This window comes from Pteronotus mesoamericanus, unplaced genomic scaffold (assembly GCF_021234165.1).
Source record: "Pteronotus mesoamericanus isolate MK-2021 breed Mesoamerican mustached bat unplaced genomic scaffold, CSHL_Meso_final contig_169, whole genome shotgun sequence".
Taxonomy (NCBI): Eukaryota; Metazoa; Chordata; class Mammalia; order Chiroptera; family Mormoopidae; genus Pteronotus; species Pteronotus mesoamericanus.
In genome coordinates, this window is record NW_026555068.1 from 6,733,744 (window position 1) to 6,754,826 (window position 21,083).

The 21,083-nt window shown below is 33.1% G+C and overlaps 1 protein-coding gene across 1 annotated transcript in view; it reads right to left on the reverse strand.

Moving 5' to 3' along the window:
- The window catches only part of ADAM32 (ADAM metallopeptidase domain 32), a 72,006-nt gene that overhangs the window by 34,233 nt on the left and 16,690 nt on the right, over positions 1–21,083 (reverse strand). Inside the window, exons 8-11 of the mRNA XM_054565770.1 lie at positions 20,952–21,023; positions 20,399–20,565; positions 12,929–13,010; positions 6,137–6,273 (exon numbers count right to left, since the gene is read on the reverse strand). Of these exons, the coding sequence (XP_054421745.1) occupies positions 6,137–6,273; positions 12,929–13,010; positions 20,399–20,565; positions 20,952–21,023 (458 nt within the window). The remainder of the gene's footprint in view (positions 1–6,136; positions 6,274–12,928; positions 13,011–20,398; positions 20,566–20,951; positions 21,024–21,083) is intronic.

Below are 21,083 nucleotides of genomic sequence, written 5' to 3' on the forward strand. Positions count from 1 at the left end.
AATTTATAAAATTTTATATATAAATATAATCCCTAATTATTCACCATTTTTCTGCCCATAATGGCAGTTCTTAACATAAGAACATATATTTACAAAGTTCATTTGCACATTTCTTTGTGAGAAATATTTCACAAAGGTGGAAGAAGCATAAAATGGAATAAAAATAGCCTCTTCAACAAATGGCATTGAGAGATATGGACAGCTACATGCAAAAAATTAAAATTTTACCACCAACTTACACCATCAACAAAAATAAACTCAAGATGGATAAAAGACTTAAATATAAGTCGTAACACCATAAAAGTCCTAGAGGAGAACATAGGCAGGTAATTCTTAGATATCCCACCCAGCAATATTTTTACCAATATGTCCCCCAGAGCAAGGGATATAAAGGAAAAAATAAACAAGTGGGACCTCATCAAAATAAGAAGCTTCTGCATGGCTAAAGAAATCATCAGCAAAATGAAAAGGGAACCAACCATATGGGAAAATATATTAGCCAATGATACCTTGGATAAGGTTTTGATCTCCAAAATATATAAAGAAGTCACATGACTCCACTCCAGGAAGACAAACAATCCAATTAAAAAATGCGCAAAGGCCCTGAACAGACACTTCTCCAAGGAGGACATACGCATGGCCCTGAGACATATGAAAGAATACTCAGCATCAGTAGCCATCAGAGAAATGCAAATTAAAACCACAATGAGGCACCACTTCACACCAGTCAGAATGGCCACCATAAACAGATCGACAAACAACAGGTGCTGGTGAGGTTGTGGAGAAAAGGGAACTCTAGTACACTGTTGGTGGGAATGCAGACTGGTGCAGCCACTGTGGAAAACAGTGTGAAATTTCCTCAAAAAGCTAAAAATGAAACTGCCTTTTGACCCAGTGATTCCACTGCTGGAATTATACCCTAAGAATCTGAAAACATCAATTCAAGAGAACCTATGCACCCCAATGTTCACAGCAGCACAATTTGCAATAGCCAAGTGTTGGAAGCAAACTAAGTGCCCATCAGTAAAGCAGGAGATCAAAAAACTATGGTACAGTTTGACAATGGAATACTACACAGCAGAAATAAAGAGCTACTACCCTTCACAGCAGCATGGATGGAACTGGAGAGCATTATGATAAATGAAGTAAGCAATAGGGTCAAAGACAAATACCATATGATCTCACCTATAAGTGGAACCTAATCAACAAAACAAGCAAGCAAGGAAAATATAACCAGCAACATTGAAAGAAAAAAGAAACCAACAGTAACGAGAGGGAAGGAGGGAGGAGGGTAACAGGGGAAAGGAAGGGGAGGGTCAAATCAAGGAACATGTATAAAGGACCCATGGACGGAGCCAAAGTGGGGAAGGATTGAAGATGGGAGATGCAGGTGGGTGGGGCAGGGGAAGTGGTGGCAGGAAAACAAAGACAAATGTATTTGAACAGTAAAAATAAATAAATACATACATGCATAAAGGCTATAGTAAGAGACAAAGAAGGACATAAATGATAGACATCAATCCAACAAGAAGCCATAACCCTTGTAAACATTTATGCACCCAACATAGGAGCACCTAAATATATAAAGCAAATCTTGATAGGCACAAAGGGAGAGATCGTCAGTAATACAGTAATAGTAAGGGATTTTAACACCCCATTGCTGTCAATGGATACATCTTCCAGACAAAAAAGTCAACAAGGAAATAGCAGCCTTCAATGATACCCTTGACCAGATGGTTTTGTGATTCCATTTACTTGTATTTTCTTCAGTTTTTTCTTCCATATCTCATAATTTTCTGAGTACAAGTCTTTTACTTCCTTGTTTAAATTTATTCCTAATTATTTTATTTTTAATTCAATTGTTAATGGGATTGTTTTCTTAGTTTCCCTTTACAATAGTTCATTATTGTATAAAAATGCAACCAAAGAAGCAGACTATACTTTCGTTTCAAATGCACATGGAGTATTTTCTAGGATAGAGCACATGTTAGGACACAAAACAAGTCTCAATAAAATTAAGACTGAAATCATTTGAAGCATTCTTTTCCAACCACAAGAGTATGAAACTAAAAATCAATAACAACAAAAAAACTGAAAAACACAAATCCATGGAAGCTAAATATCACATTACTAAACAATGAATGGATTAACAATGAGACCAAAGAAGAAATAAAATATAGCTGAGACAAATGAAAATAACACAACAACACAAAATCTGTGAGACACAGCAACAGCAGTCCTAACAGGAAAATTCACTGCATTACAGGCACACCTCAAGAGGCAAGAAACATCTCAAATAAACAATCTAACTTTACATCAAATAAACTAGAGAGAGAACAACAAAAACCCCAAGATCAGTAGAAAGAAGAAAATAATAAAGATCAGAGCAGAAATAAATGAAATAGAGTCTAAAAACACAATGCAAAGGTTCAACGAAAATAAGAGCTTATTCTATGAAAAGATAAACAAAACTGATAAAACTTTAACTAGACTCATCAAGAATAAAGGAGACCTAGATTTTAAAAATCAAAACCAAAATAGAATAACTGACACCACAGAAATGCAAAGGATTATAAGACAATATTAAAAACTATATGCCAACAAATTGGACAATATCGAAGAACTGAAAAAATTCCTAGAAACATATAGTCTTCTAAGATTTATTCAAGAAGAAACAGAAAATCTGAACAAACCAATTACAACCAATAAAGCTGAAGCAGTAATCAAAAAAAAAAAATCTCAACAAACAAAATTCCTAAACTGGATGTCTTCAAAGGTGAATTTTACCAAACATTCAAAGAACTAACACCAATCCTTCTTGAGCTACTCAAAAAATTCAAGAGGAGGGAAGACTCTCAATCTTATTTTATGAGGCCAGCATTACCCTAATTCCAAAACCAGATAAAGTCATTACAAAAAAAGAAAAGAAAATTATAAGCCAATATTGCTGATGAACATCAATGCAAAAATCCTCAACAAAATATTAGCAAACTGACTTCAGCAATACAATAAAAAGATCACATACCACAATCAAGTGGGATTTATTCTTGGGGTGCAAGGTTGGTACAATATCCACAAATCAATTAATGTGACATGCCACATAAACAAAATAAAGGATAAAAATCATATGATAATATAAATAGGTGCAGAAAAAACATTCAACAAAATCCAGCACACATATTTGATTTTTTTAAAAACTCTCAGCAGAGTGGAAATAGAAAGAACATACCTCAGCATAATAAAGGCCATCTATCTCAATATACCAAACCTACACCCAACATCTTACTCAACAAGAAAAAGAAAACAAATTGTTTCCTTAAGATCAGGAACAAGACAGGGATGTGCATTTTCACCACTCTTATTCAACATAATACTGGAAGTTCTAGCTACAGCAATCAGACAAGAAAAAATAAAAGGCATCCAATTTGAAAGAAAGAAATAAAACCATCATTATTTACAGATGACATGATACTGTATTTGGAGAACCCTAAATATGCCACCGAAATATTGTACTACTAGAACTGATAAATGAATTCAGTAAAGTAGCAGAATACAAAATAAATATTCAGAATTTGGTTGCATTTTTATACCCCGATAATGAACTATCAGAAAGGGAAGCTTAAAAAAAAACTCATTTATAATTGCATTAAAAATAAAATACTTAGGAATAAATTTAAGCAAGGAAGTAAAAGACTTGTACCCAAAAAATTATGAAATACAAAAGAAAATATAAATAAATGGAAGCATATAACCACATTCATGAATATAATAAATTAACATCATTAAAATAGCCAAATTACCCAAAGCAATGTATAAATTCAATGCAATTCCTATAAAAATACAAACTGTATTTTTCACATAACTAAAACAAATAATCCAAAAATTTATATGAAACTTAAAAAGACATGGAATAGACTCAGCAATCTTGAGAAAGAAACACAAAGTTGGATATATCATGCTATCTGATAATTATATTACAAAGCCACAGTAATCAAAACAGCATGGTACTAACATAAAAACAAACATACAGATCAATGGAACAGAATAGAGAGCCCAGAAATAAACTGAAACCTAAAAGGTCAATTAATATTTGACAAAGTGGTACAGACAGTGTCTTCAATAAATGGAGTTGTGAAAACTGGACAGATATCTGCAAAAAAAATGAAATTAGGTCACCTTCTTACACTATATACAAGAATAAACTCAAATGGATCAAAGACTTCAATGTAAGACTCAAAACCATAAAACTTCTAGAATAAAGAGGCAGTAAAACCCTTGACATTTCTCTCAGCAATATATTTTTTTTCCTGATACTCACCTTGGGCAAGGAAAATAAAAGAAAAACAAGTAGAACTACATCAAACTAAAAAGTTTAGGGACATCAAAGGAAGCCATCAACACAATGAAAATACAATCTAGTGAATGGGTAAACATATTTGTTAATGATACATCTGATAAGAAGTTATTATCTAAAATTTTTAAAGAACTCATACTACTCAATACCTAAACAAAAAATAGTAATTCAATTACAATTGGACAGAGGACCTCAATAGAAACTTCCTCAAAGAGGACATACGGATGGTCAATAGGCATATGAAAAGATGCTTAACATCACTAATAGAGAAATGCACATTATAACCACAATGAGATTATTGCTTCACATCTGTCAGAATGGCTATCGTCAATAAATCAACAAACAACAAGTGCTGGCAAAGATGTGGTGAAGAGGGAGCCCTCGTGCACTTTTGGTGGGAATGCAGATTGATGCAGCCACTATGAAAAACATTATGGATGGTCCTCAAAAAATTAAAAATGGAATTGCCTTATGACCCAGTTATTTCACTTCTGGGTATATTTCCAAAGAAATCTAAAACTCTAACTTGAAAGAATATATGCACTGCTATGTTAATTGCAGAATTATTTACAATAGCCAAGATATGAAAGCAACCCAAGTACCCATCAATAGGAAAGTGGATAAAAAGTACACACACACACACACACACACACACACACAGTGGAATATTACTCAGTTGTAAAAAAGAATGAAATCTCACCATTTGCAAGAGCATGGATAGACCTAGAAGGTATTATGCTAATGACATAACTCAGTCAGAGAAAGAAAAATTTCATATGATTTCAATTAAAGAATATGTATAAAATTTTTTACATATGTAATCCATTTAGAACTTATCTGTGATATAAAATGTGTGTATATATAAATACATATGTTTTTATATGTATTTAAATGTGTGTATTTAAATGTGTGTATATATATGTATTTTATATGTATTTCATATGTATTTATATATGTATTTTATATGTATTTAAATGTGTGTATATATAAATACATGAGTTTAAGCTGTTTTTAGAATGCAAAAGTTAACCTTCAGGTGATGCTTAGAAGGAACTATGAAAAGAGCATGTTTTCAAAAATTAATGCCTTTTTTCATGTTTGACTTTTAATTGCTCTTCAATTATAAGTAGGTCCTCATAGCACAGCCCTTTAACAAATTTTTAAAAAACTATAGAATACTAATGACACCCACTCTAGTCCTTTACTGATGACTATTTGGGGAACATCGGCAAATTTAGAAATACTATAATAAATCCATCCATACTTATAGATTTTACAATTTAGAAAACACTTTCATATTTTATTTTCTTGTTTTGTTCTTGCATCACTCTGTGAAATAAGAGAATAGGCATAATCATTTCCATTTTAAAGATGAGAAAAATAACTCTAAACAAAGTGATTTGTCCAAAGTCACACAAATATCATATATTTCATATGAACCTCCAACTAAGACTCATTCTAAGTTTTTCACAACACTAAGTTACTCTAAAAGCAAAACCAAAAATTCTTTCTAAAAATAAAATCCACTTGTTTGGCTTGCTGACAGATTTTTAATGATCCTTATTAAGTGCTTTCATAAACACACAACCTACAGAGAATCCCTTTGCTAATTATCTTGCAGATTGTGTTTGTTATCTTTGATTGTTCTTACACTGAAATTTTCATGTTATATACTTGGTCCATTTTTAGCTAATTTGTGCTATAAGTTAAATCTATATTTGGCCTTCAAATATTTAAAACTAAATAAATATAATAAATAAATCTTATTAGTTAAAAACTTACGTAGCTTCTGGATTCATCATACAGATGGCTCCTGAACATTTACATTTCTTTGGGTCATCATATGATATTCCCAGACTGAGTCCCAGCATTTGGGTGACAACTACTGAAAATGCCTCCAAAGTTACCTCCTCTGAATACTACAGTAACAGCAAAGAAAATTCAAATGAAACAATTAACTGAAGGGTGTTAAAAATAATGTTTTTCTAGTTCTGACCATTTTTATTATTCTATCAAATACTTAAGAATAGGTAGATACAGCTCCTTGAACAGGTGCGAAGCTAAAGCTATTATGAAATTTTATTCAGACATAAGCATATTGATTCTATGCCCAGTTTTGCCATAATTTAACATTTGAATAACTAACATAGTAAGTAGCTACCATAATTATATAAAGGGTTGTTTTTACCTTAGATTTTACATTAGCAATTTGGATATATCAACCATGATCTTCAATTCACTTAATTTCTTAGAACAGCTCTCATATACACTTAAAATAGTCCACATGATATTCTGCTTCGCACCTCACAAAGTGCCCACAAAATACTGAATTTAAGTGAGCTCTCTGCTTCCTGCTAGTATTTCTCAATGAAACAAACAAACAAACAAACAAATAAATAGAGAGAAACCACATTCCTGGATTAGGCTTCTCATCTATATAACAAGTGTACAGATAACTACCTTGCCAAGGAGAATGGAGCATTTAGTATTGTCTGTCTGTTTTATGTTATCATTTCTGGTGGCTATAAGATAATATACATTTCATACATTTTTTGACAATTTGGCTGTTCTTTTTAGTGAAGTATTTATTCAAGTATCTTGTCCATTTTTCACTGCACTAGCCTTTTTATTGGTTTGTGGAAGCATTTTATGCATTCTGTATATGAGTCATTGTTAGCATTATTAGTCATGCATTGTGAGGACTTTTCCACAAGACTATTCTGTGACTTGTCTTTTTACTCTCTTAATGCCTTTTCATGAACAAAATTTCTTTAACTTGATGGGGTCCAATTCGGCCAATGTTTCCTTTACAATTAGTGTTTTTTGTATCCACCTTATGTTTCCCTATGCCCACAGTCGTAAAGCTCTGCTTCTTCTTTACCTTCCAGGGCTTTGTTGTTTAATTTTACCTATAGATCCACAGTTTACCCAGATTTTATCTGATGAATAGCATTAAAGGTATATTTATTTTAAAAAAATTCGCTATAATCAGATTTTTGGTGTTGATCACTTTGCAGTGTACACTGAAGTCAAACTATGTTGTACCTTTAAAACTTACATAATGTTTTACACCAATTTTAGCTCAATAAAAAAGATCACCCACTAGCAAATGCACTACAATCATCTTTGTAAAAAATTAAGTACATACCTATCATTTTGCTATTTTGAATCTATTCTATTCTATTGGTCTATTTGTCACCTTGTCATAATCATTGACACTTTATGATAAATACATCTTACTATAAACTACAGCATGGCCCTGTGCTATGTTATTCGTCGGGACTGCCTTAATAACTCTTTGCATTACCATAAAAATTGCAGAGTTAGCCTGTCAACTTTACACACATACATACAGACCTGCTAGGACTTTTACTAGGGACTGCATTTACCTTGTAAATCAACTGGGGAGATCAGCATCTTTATAACATTGTTGGCTAGTCCAAAATCTTAGGCACTGTCTCTCATAATGTTTTATTTTCTCTGAAGAAGTCTTATACATCTTTTTATTGTTTTTTATTCCTAAGTTTCTTGATTTTTATGCTACTTTTGAAGTTTCAATTTGTTTGTTGCAGTATATAGAAATACATTTCATTTTTTGTTGTTAAACAACTCTATTCACACTTCCAACCCATATATTATTACTTTTTTTTCCATCACCATTTATCCTCTCTCTACCCTCTCCCACCTCTATCCACTCCTCCCTACTGCAACCATTACACTGTTGTCCATGTCCATGAGTTCTTTCTCTTTCATTTCTTTTTTGCTCAATCCCTCCACCCACCTGCCCACCTCCTCAGAGCTATCGGCCTGCTCTCTATCTATGAGTCTGTCTCTATTTTCCTTGTTAGTTATGTTTTTTCATTAGATTCCACATATGTGTGAAATCATATGGTATTTGCCTTTCTCTGACTGGCTTATTTCACTTAGCATAATGTTCTTCAGGTCCATCCATACTCACACAAAGGGTAAGATTTTCTTCTTTTTTACAGCCAGGTAGTATTCCATTGTGTAAATGTCCCATGGTTATTCTACCCACTCATCTACTGACAGACATGAGCTGCTTCCAAATCTTGGTGACTATAAATAACACTGCAATGAACATAGGGGTGCATATATTCTCTTTTTTCTTTATTCCTTTTAAAAAAATTTTTTTTATTGTTGTTCAAGTACAGTTGTCTCCATTTAGAATATTCTTTTGAATTGGTGTTTCAAGGCTCTTCAAAAAAATTTCCAGAAATGGAATACTGGGTCATGAGGCAGTTCCATTTTTAATTTTTTGAGATAACTCCACACTGCTTTCCACTGTGGCTGCACCAATCTGCATTTCCACCAACAGTACACAACGTTCCCCCTTTCTCTACATTCTCACCAGCACTTCTTGTTGATTTATTAATGATAGCCATTCTGACAGGTGTGAGGCGATATCTCACTTTGGTTTCAATTTGAATTTCTCTGATGTTTAGTGACATTTGAGCGTCTTTTCATATACCTATTACCCATCTATATGTCCTCTTTGAAGAAGTATCTATTCAGTTCCTTTGCGCATTTTTTTAATTGGATGGTTTGGTTTTTTGATGCTGAGTGTTGTAAGTTCTTTATAAATTTTGGATATTAACGCCCTATTCAATGTATCAGTGAATACATTCTCCCATTTAATGGGTTGTCTTTTTATTTTTTTTTATGCTTTTATGTTGGATATGCCTATAAACAAGATTCAAAAGTCTTAGTGCTTTAATATACTTAAATAAATCCCAGTGTAGATGTTCCTGGTTGTGGATAGCCTTACATATGTTCATGCTTAAATAATTACATACTGGGCTTCTGTCCTTATTTATGTCTTTTCCATTAAGCTCCCCAGTGGGAAGGCTCACAAAACTTTTTAACTGTTCCTACCAAGAAGTGACAAACATTACTCCTATTCGTATTACATGGCTCTACCGAGATATAAGGAGGTCTGAGGAATGTGGTTCATGAAAGCACATGCTTTCCAGCCACAGATGTGGAATATGTTAGCAGAAAACAACATATGACACACTATTGTCATTTGTTTTCATTTAATCTTGTATCTATTTTAATCTCATCACACACACACTATAATTGATTCATGCAGGCCATGTTCAGACATTATTCTTCATTCTCTCTGATTCTCAGAGCTCCCAGTTAGAACACTCTCTTTTTTCCTGAAGTATATTATTTATAATTTCCTTTAGTGATATTGGACTGTTGGCAAAGCAGTGGAGGCAAAGAAACAAAAAAAAGGGTAAAATAAGGTAAAAACATCAATTCTAAAAATATCAGTAAGTGCAAGAATGTTCATGATTTAAACTGAAATAATTAAAATACACATATTTTTATATTGGATAGAGAAAATTGATCCAGCTCTATCCTGTTTACAAGAAATACTACTGAATTGCTAGGACTCAATGTAGAGAGAAAATTCAAAATATTAATAACTTAGAATAGGAAGATATTTTTCACACATATAAAAGCAACTTACTGGTTTTGGGGGACCTAGACTCCCTCCTTCCAGCTTCCTATTCCATCCTAACTAGGTAATGAACTTGTCTTCACATGGCAATTAAACAGCAAACTGGAGAAAGGCCACAATAGAATGGGCAACATCCCTTTAAAGAAGCTTCCTGAAAGTTCCAAATGTTATTTCTACTTACATCACAACAAATGAAACTTAGAAAAAACTAGCTATAAAAACAGCTAAGAAATGAAGGTTTCTATACAAACAGGCCTATCTGAAAACTGAGATTCTGGTTTTGGGGGGTTTTTTACAAAAAATAAAAAGATCAAATGGAGATTGGAACAAGTATGTATAGAGATGTTTATTAAATATTGTTTGTAATGACAAAAATAGAAACAACTAAATTCTCATGAAAATTATAAAATATACAGTGAGGCATATTTATATAATGAAATATCACACATGAGTGCAAAAATTAGACACAAAGCATTTTGAGTACAGTGAAATTGCTCTGAGTGATACTGTAATTATAGATGTATGTCTCTATATATTTGTCAAAACTCACAGAATGTACATCACCAAGAGTAAACATAACATAAACTACAGACTTTGGATGATCGCAATGTGTCAATGTGTTCATCATTTATGACAAAGGTACTGCTATTGTGTGGAATGTTAATTGTGAGGGAGGATATAGAAAAATCTCTGAACTTTCAATTTCGCTGTAAAACTAAAATTACTATTAAAAAATAAAGTCTTACACAATACTGAGGATATGACGGTATTGGGCTTCCCTATTATTACATGTCTTAAATGCTGATCTCCAGTCTGAAATTTTCCTTTCCTTGGATTCCTAGACTTTTATCTGTACCAACAATATAATCAGTATACTTTCTGCCTCCTATTACAAAAATGTGCATGCCACTTATCCATGCCACTGAACCCTTGTAGGTGTAGGGGAATGGTAAGAATGATAATGATGATGATAAGAGCTAACATTTATTATGCTCCTACTATGTGCTTTACTGGGTTTCATTGATTTATATTTACTCAATCACATTGCACATTCATCCCTGTATGTTAATTATGCCTAAAAGCACTTGGAATAAAATTATCTGTGGAATCAAAATAAATAAAGTCTTTTAAAAATTAACTAGATTCCACATGCCAGATGAATAAATTTCAAAATTGTAAGTGGAAACCAAAAATTCAAATGGCACATTGTGATATAATTTACATTATGCTCAAAACATTAAAACAATTCTTGTTTAGAGAAATATTCAATTGTGGTAAAAGCATAAGAGCTTTTAAACAAAGAAAGTTTTTGTAAAAATATAAGTATAAAAGCTCTGTGAAAGACTAATTCCTTGAATCCATCTCCTCCAATCATTCTAGCCTACACCCTGCCTCAGCCACTCATTCCAATAGTTCACACCGTAAGTCTTGTCAACAGATCTTTATCAATACCTGTGACTCCACCATCATCTCTATAAAGTTCATACTACATCCTGACCACCTAATTTCTTTCCTAATCAGTCCTCTAGCACTTCAACTCCAACAATCGTGTACCTACCAGCACATCCAAATCATGGTTCGTTCTTAAATCTTCACTGATCCAAACTTCCATACTGACTTCTCTTCTTCCTTAACCAGTTCAAATACTCTTAAAAGCACCCTAAAGTTACCTTGTCATCCTTTCACTTCAAAATTACTTGACAAAAACACAATATATCAATCTTCAAAATGCTAAGATAGAAAGATGTGAGAACTAGTATTTTATACCTAGCCAAATTTTTAAATCAATCGAATATGGTGGGAATGCAAAAATATCTTCATTAATAAAATAACTATATGTTTGCCATTTATATACACTACTTTAAAAAAACTCCAAAGTTATTCCATAAAAATATCAAAGAATTCCAAGAAGAGGAAAAGGGGCTTTAATTTCCTTTGGCAGTTGGTTTTGCCCATAAAAGTTAGAAAAACATTAAGAACTTCTGTTAAACCCTATGCCTACAAGATTCTCTTCTCAAAGCTTTACTAGCACAGTGACATATTTCTTTATTCAATAGTTAATATTATTTATATGTTCAAAAATACTGTAAAATTCTATCTACTAGTTTAATTATTAAATCAATCTGCAAAATACAAAAGTTCTATAAAATAAATTATAAGTTTTATAAACCTAGACAATGTATATGAGAATTATATAGCTATTTCACATCTTTTGTTTTTCATAGCACATAAGGGATTGTATGAACTTCCTTATATGTTCCCATATGTACATTAAAAAATGGACATGAATAAAAATTATTTTCTAATTTAAAAATATGTAGTACTCACAAGCAAACAAATGAGAAAAAAATAACCAGAGACATGGAAATAACACACTGACAGGGACCAAAGGGGAGGGAGGAGGAGGATAACGGGGAAAGAATGGGAGCAAGTACAAAGGGCCCATGGACAAGGACAATGAGGAGGGGATCGTCTTTGGGAGCAGGGCATGGACGGGGCAGGGGAGAACAATGTGGGGGGAAATGGGGACAACTGTAACTGAACAACAATAATAAATAAATAAAGTACTTAAGCTTGTTTTTAAAAGAATGAATTGGGTGGGTAAGTGGCTCAAATTACTTCACTTTTCAATGATGCATCTAATTGTACCAATAGTTTCTTTATACATAAAATATTTAGGTAGTACTGTAAATATTTAAAATACACATAAAAGTTTCTTCTTAATGCTGTTTGAAGTATTTTTAAAAACATTTATTATACTTTTGATCATTTGTTTTGATTTTGAAGCTATCTTATCTGTTAGACTATTTCTCCAATTTTATGTCTACAACCAAAAATCTATTTGGGTAACAGATATTTCTTCGCAGATAATTTTTCATGATATTCTATTCTATATTTTAAAGAATGCATGTGTATTTATGCTTTTACTTCACTTTAACTTCCAAGTAATTGCAACAAGGCACTTATTTTGCAAGACTCTTCCTTCTCTACACTTCAATTTTTAACAGTAACTGAAAATAAATGCAAATGTAAACTATAAAATGTTGAATAATTTTTCAATATATAATTTTTAAATAATTACATACCAAAACAATCCCTGCAGAATAATTAGTAATACACATCTTTCCAGGAAACGTTGCTCCCACATAATCTGGGTAATCTCTATAGCTAAAAAAATAAGTATACATTTATAATTCATTTTGTTGAACAATTCAAATGTGAGAATTCCTGCTAATAATCTGTCTGTACTTCATAAAAGCCAGGTCTGAAGCAAACGGAGGTATAAAATTTCCATATTTTCTTAACTGTTTCTAAGTAGGAAAGTATTCTTAATTAAATGAAATCAAGCATTCTGAATTTCTAAGAGATATTCAATAAATCCAAGTTTTTGTTCTTTTCCTTTACTGTTCTCATCACATTGGTTAAGGCTACTAAAGCCTTTGAGCAAACATTTTGATAAGCATTTTTCTGAGTAACAATAAAAAATAGTTTTAATGTATGGATTGAAACTATTTACTCTCATGAAGAAAAGCTCAGCAGTTTCTCATGAAAATGACTTTCTTGTTCTACAACTTAATATTATTATCTCTCCTTTGAGTAAGATCCCATATAAATTGTATAGTAACAGCATTATTTTCAGAGGTCTACATAAATTATTCCATTTAATACTCAAATAAGCCAGTAAAATATATATCATTATTACCTCCATTGGAAAAAGCCAAACACCAGATGGTAAGTTTGGTAAATAACATTCTCAAGATAGCACAAATGATAGGTTCTACTAAACGGATTTAAACTTGAACAATCTGAATTCAGAGCTGTACTCTCAAACACAAAGGTATAGACACTTCAGACATAAATTATGTCATCTTTAGAGCTCTCACCAAAACAAACATTCCAGGATGTATATAAAAGAGCTTGTCGCTCAATTCTCAATTTGAAACGCCCCTTTGGTGTCGACTGCACTTTACTTCACAATTGCGCGGTGTACCCTCTGCAGCCTTATTCTGTCTCTCTGATGTTGTGTATACCTAACCCTTCCCAGCACTTTTCTTTTTCCTATTTTAAAATTATATACACGTCTTTGACAGGATAAAAGGTACAATGATTTATCTTTATGAACTCTATAAAGATGGAGACTGTGTAGCACAGCGGACAAAGCAGCACCCTCCCAGCTAATCGTGTCATGGTCTGGCTTTTCCGTCCTCTGGAAGCCAAACATTGATTTCACTAGTTTTTTTATTGTTTTCAAGTATTTGCTCCTAACACCCAACTTTGGCTTTACATATCAATGTCTAAGTATTGTTTACATTCTTTCTTCATCCAATATAATCATCCCAATAGATAAGACTTCCCCAAAATTCTATGCATACCCTTGATGAGCTGGACTCAATAATAGTTATTTTTTATTTACTACTGCCCACCACCCAATCTCCACATCAGGCCACTTGTCAAGATCTAATGTTTTACTTCTTCAATGTTTCTTATATCCTTACCCTCGCCTTCAAATGTTCAGCTACAGTTCCAACTATGAGAATACATGTTAAGTCAATACTTTTGAAAATAACTAAAAATTATTTAGTCTCATTGATTCCATAACCTGGAACACTTTCAATCTCCTTTATCTAATTTAAGTGTTCCTAACTCTGACTTCCCCCTTCTAATTTAATTACCACTTCTTTAATTGGACTTTTTTTATACACTATTTTCAGTCAATCCAACCGCCCATTCCTTTTCTTTCTCCTGTAAACTACAAGCAAGTAGGGATAATGTGCTAGCATTAATCTTGTGCAGTGACATAAACAAGATGGTGAAATAGGAGTTTTTGGCCCCATCTCCCCACAGAAACAATGATTGTGACAACCATCCACAGACGAGAATAACTTTGTGAAGAGTGCAAGAGTCCGGAGGAGAAGTCACAGTGCCCCACTGGAGGAAAAAAATCCAAGGATAGATGCACCGAATAAAGTAAGCATAGCTTTAATTTACCCATGTCACCATTTCCTAAAAGCAGCACAGCTCAATGCTAAGAGAGATGTCCTCAGCCACAATTTCTCCCACAGAGGAAAGCAAGAGTATAGTGAGTGCCCCCAGCCATACAGGATGCTGCCTACTTCTTAGTGTCCATTGACAGATGACTGGATAATGAAAATGTGATGTAAGGTAGGTCCAAGATGGTGACATAGAAGATCACTGAGTTCTCCCTCTCCCAGAACACATCAAACGTATACCACTATTTAGAGAAATTCCTCCTGAGAGAAAACTAAGAGTCAAATGAATAGCTTCTACACAACAAATGGGAGAGAGAGTGAGACCACATAAAGAAGGCTGGGGAACCAAATGAGCACTCTGGGAGTTAGTACACACTCCAGGATTGAAGAAACCAGTGAGTTCCATTGTTCATCTTTCCCCTGAACTTGGATAATGGGGAGGAGCTCTGTCAAGGTGCTCTGGCCTACCTGCAGAGCCACAGTAGCATATATCCAACCACCCCTCAAACAGCTAGCTCCAAAATAAATAAGCAGGAGCCGTAACATGCACACACAGGGTCCCTCCACCCAGAAATTGATCCAGCAGGAATATTAGGGTGCTGCTGTGCACATCCACTGGATTGTAAATGCATGTAGGGCTTTCATGCTTAGCAAAAGTGTGAAGCTTGCAAGGCTTGGCAGTGCTTGTACACAAGGTTCCCCTATCCAGAGAAAGTGCAGAGCTAGTAGGACACTGTGGCCCAAACACACAGAGCAGTTCCACCCAGATGCTGCTTGGACAACAGACAATAAAAGCAGCAGGGTGTGCCATGTGCATACAGTGCAACCCCATCTGGATTAGAAGGGCAAGGAAGCATTCACACATCAGGCTGCCCCACCCAGAACAACAGGGAGGTACTGCATACATGTGTACACCAGGCAGCCCCCGCATAACCCACTCCTTCTGGCCAGGCAGCACACCAGGCACCAAACGCAGCTTTTCCAATTCCAACCAGTCTGCCAAAAGCAGCCAGCACACAGTCTATACAGGCCACTTTGACACAAGGCCACTTTCTTGAGACTGGAAGAGATAGCTATTTGATCTAACTCAAAGGAGCAAACACATAAAAGTCAAACAAAATGGAGAGACAGAAGGGCACACCCTAACTGAAGAAATAAGGAAAAAACCCAAGGGTAAAACAAAGATAAGTAGTTTGCCAGATTTAGAAAAATCAAAGAAATAGTCAAAAGAATGCTCAACAAACTTAAGAGTAGAACAGAAACAAATCAGAAAAAAAACATCAACAGAGTTAGAAAATATAGTAACCAATCAAGGGTGAAGAATATAACAATAAAAAACAATGAAAGAGAATATAATAATGGAAATGAAAAGTACTTTATAAGGAATTGACAGCAGAGTAGTTAATACAAAAGAACAGAATAACAACCTGAAAGACAGAATAATGGAAATCACCCAATCAGAAAAGCAAAATGAAAAAAAAAAAAACACCTTAAATTAAGATATTATAAAGGACCCCTGGACAACATCAAGCAGTCTGACACTCACATTATAGAGATTTCAGAAGGAGAAGAGGCAGGGAAAGTACCAGGAAGTATATATATTTTAAGAAGTGATGGGTGAAAACTTTCATAACCTGGGGAAGGAAACACACATCCAGGTCCAGTAAGCAGAAAGAGTTCCAAAAAGATGAACCCAAAAAGGCCCACACCAAGACACATTGTAATTAAAATGTCAAAAGTTAAGGAAAAAGAGAATATTGAAGGCAGCAAGAAGGAAACAAGTCACATACAACAGCAACCCCATAAAGCTGTCAGCTAATTTCTCAGCAGCTACTCTACAGGCCAGAAAAAAGTGGCAGGAAATATTTAAAGTACTGAAATAAAGGAACTTACAACTAAAATACCCAGCAAGATTATCATTCATATTTGAAGTAGAGATAAAGCGTTTCTCAGGCAAGCAAAAAAAAAATTTTTTTTACCACCACTAAACTAGATTTACAAGAAATATTAAAGGATCTCTTTATGCAGAGAAGAAAAGGTCATAGCCAAACATAAAAAAATACAGAAAAGAAAAAATCTTATGAGTAAAAACAAATATATAATAAGCATAGTGAATTAACTACTTAAAGAACAAATATGAAGGTTAAAAGACAAAGTATCAAAATTCATTATACCTACAATAAATAGTCAGGGAATATACAAAAAAATGATATAAAATATGTCAAAAATAAAGCATGGAGGGTGGAGTAAAAATTTAGTGCTTTTAGGAAGTATTTGAACTTAAATGCCTATCAACCGAAAATAGACTGCTATAAATATAGATGGAAATATATGAACCTCATGGTGACCAGGAACTGAACTCCTACAAAAAAAAAAACAGAAAGAGAAAGAAACCCAAACAATACTAAAGAAAACCAATAAACCAAAGGAAAGAGGTTAAAAGAACAAAAGAACGGAGAAAAACTACAAAAACAATTAACAAAATGGCAATTAGCACATACCTACCAATAATTACTTTAAATATCAAATGGAATAAATATTCCAATAAAAAGAAATAGGGTGATTGAACTGATAAAATAAAAAAGACCCACCTATAGGCTCCCTAGAAAAGAGTCACTTTAAATAGAAAGATACATGCATACTGAAAGCAAACAAATGTAAAGAGGTATTCCATACAAATAGAAATGAAAAGAAAGCTAGGCTACCCATACTCAAATCAGACAAAATACACTTTAAAACAAACAATGTAAAAAGAGACAAAGAAGAGTACTACATAGTGATAAGGAGTCAATCAAAAACAGACTACAATAATTGTAAAAGAATACAATACAATAAATAATATCTATGCACCCGTGTAGGAGCCCCAAAGTATATAAAACATATATTAATGATATAAAGGGAGAAATTAATAGTAATACAATAATAGTAGAGGGCTTTAATACCACATTTACCTCAATGGATAGATCATCTAGACAAAAAAAAATTAATAAGGAAATAATGACCTTAAATGTCACATTAGACCAAACTGATTTAATAGACATTTGTAGACCATTTCACCCAAACTGCAGAATACACATTTTTCTCAAGTGCATATGGGAAATTGTCCAAGATAAACCATATATTAGGCCACAAAACAAGCCTCAATACACTCAAGAAGATTAAAATTATATCAAGCATTTTTTTAACACGACACAAAATTAGAAATCCACTATGCTAAAAAAACTAGAAAAAAACACAAATACATGAAGAATAAGCAACATCCTACTAAACAACCAATGAGACAAAGAAGAAATCAAACAGAAAATCAAAAACTACCTTGAGACAAATGGAAATGAGAACACAACTTTCCAAAAATGTACGGAATGCAGCAAAAGCACTTTTAAGAAGAAAGTTCATAGCTACACAGGCCTATCTCAAATAAACAAGAAAAATCCCAAATGAACAATCTAACTTTGTAACTAAAGTAACTAGAAAAAGAAGAACATACAAAAACGAAAATGAGTAGAATGAAAGAAATAATAAAAATCAGAGTGGAAATAAATGAAATAGAGACTAAAAATAGGAAAAAAATAAACAAAACTAAGAGCTGGTTCTCTAAAGGGATAAATAAAATTTACAGACTTCTAGGCAGGCTTATCAAAAAGACAGAGAGAGCCCCAATACATAAAATCAGAAATAAAAAAGGAGATATTTCAACCGACACCACAAAAATATAAAGGATCATTAAAGAACACTATGAACAATTATATACCAACATATTGGACAACCTAGAATACACAGGATAAATTTCTAGAAACATATAACCTTCAACAACTGATCCAAAAAGAAACAGAAAATCTGAACAGGTGAATTACTAGCAATTAAATTGAAGCAATAATCAAAAAACCCAAAGAACAAAGCCCAGGTCAGAAGGCATCACAAGTGCGCTCTACCAAACATTTAAGGAGGAATTAATAACAACGATTCTCAAACTATTTGAAAAAAAAGAAAAGGAGGGAACACTTCCAAACTTATTTCATGAGGTCTGAGTTACCCTGATATAAAAACTAGATAAGGACACTATGAAAAAACATTATAGGATGGTATCACTGACTGTCATAATTGCAAAACTCCTCAACAAAACATAAGCCAACTGAATTAAATAATACATCAAAAGGGTCACACTCCAGGATCAAGTGGGATTATTCCAGGGATACACGGGTGGTTCAACATCTGAAAACAACAAAGTGATAATCCATATTACCAAAATTAAGGATAAATATCATATAATCATCTCAATCTATACGGTAAAAGCATTAGAGAAAATTCAACAGTATGATAACTCTCAAGTGTGTAGAGAGGGAACATACCTCAACACAATATAAGCCATATATGACAGGTCAATAGCTGATATCATACTTAAAAGTAAAAAAGTGAAAGCTTTTCCTTTGAGATCAGGAACAAGACTAGCATTCCCACTCTTGCCAATGTTATTCAACATAGTGTTAGAAGTCCTAGCCAGAGCAATTAGGCAAGAAAAAGACATAAATAGCATATATTTATTTGAATTAACCCCTTTATCATTATCATATAATGACCTCCTTTGTCACTTATTACAGTCTGTCTTAAAGTCAATTTTGTCTAAGAATAGTTACCCTAGATTTCTTCGGGTTTCCATTTTCATGAAAAGAATATCTTATTCTATCCCTTCACACTCAGTTGGTGTGCATCCTTACTTCTGAAGTTAGTCTCTTGTACGTAGTATATAGCTAGGTCTTGATTTTCATCCATTTAGCTACTCTGTCTTGATTAGAGATTTTGTTCCATTTACATTTAAAGTAATCACTGATAGCTATGTACTTATTTCCATTTTATTCATTTTTTTTCTGGCTGCTTTGTAATTCCTCTATTCATTTCTTCTCTTTCATGCTCTTCCTTTGAGATTTGATGATTTTTTTGTAATGGTATGCTTAGATTTCTTTTATCTTATCCTTTGTGTATATACTATAGGTTTTGTCTTTGTGGTTGCCATGAGGCTTACATAAAACAACTTAGATTTGTGAGTCTATTTGAAGATGAAAACTAATTAAGTTTGATCATATTATGAAACTCTATGTTTTTACTCCCTCCATCTTCACACTTTATGTTTTTGGCATTACAATTAATTTCTTTTTACCTTGTGTATCCCTTAACAAATTATTGTAGCTATAATTATTTTTACTACTTTGGGCTTTTAACCTTTATCAGTAGCTTTGTAAGTAATTAAACCCTCCCCCCATCTTTACAACATCAGATTAGTCTGGAGATTAGAGAGAGAGAAAGAGAGAGATCAGTGAAATTTCTACTTTCAAATGTTTTCCTATTATTAATTAGCACTGTTTCATTTCAGCTAATGCTTGAACATTCTTGTAAGGCCAGTCAACTAGTGATGATCTCCTTTAGCTTTTGCTGTCTCAAAAACTCTTTTTTCCTAACCTCCTACCACCTTCCCTTTGGAATAATGAAAAATGAATTAAAATTCCCTAAATAAAGCTACATAATTATTTCAGATTTTGTTTTCCAAGAATACTGAAACATTACTCTTACATGAATAGATATGCAACATCATGAGGCCTTAGGGTAAGATGAGATTTTTTCCATTCTAAAAATCTATGCAATAATTCATCTTCCTCACCAACTGTAGAAATCTTATTTTTATCTGACCACAACTCCAATGATGACAGCACAATAGTAACTTTAAGTTGGGCAAATGCCTAAAAGCAAAAGAGGTAATACATGAAAAAATAATCTTTGTGTTAATTTACATGACCAAGAAATTAATTCAATTTATTTGACAAATGTATGCTCAGTTTGTGTGTATGACTTGATTATTCAGAAATGCACGAATAGAGAACCCATGAGCACAGACAATGGGGGCAGGACTGAATGTGGGAGTGAGGGAGGGATGATGCAGCGGAGAGCAATGGGGAAAAAGGTGGGACAACTGTCACTGAACAATAAAAAAAGAATTTTAATAGTAAATACAAGGATAAATAATAAATGTTGTATTTCTCTAAAAGAAGAAATGCCGCATCAAAATGAAAGAAATTAAAATTTCAAAACTCATATGAATTTTTCTAACTAGTATGAAAATACTTACCGAATTTACAAGGCCAATAATTTCGATGACTTTATTTGTCACTATCATGCTATCAGAGCCCAAGTAATCATACTGAAAAACAGAATTAATTTTTAAATTTAAATACAAATTTTTTATGTAATACATCTGAGG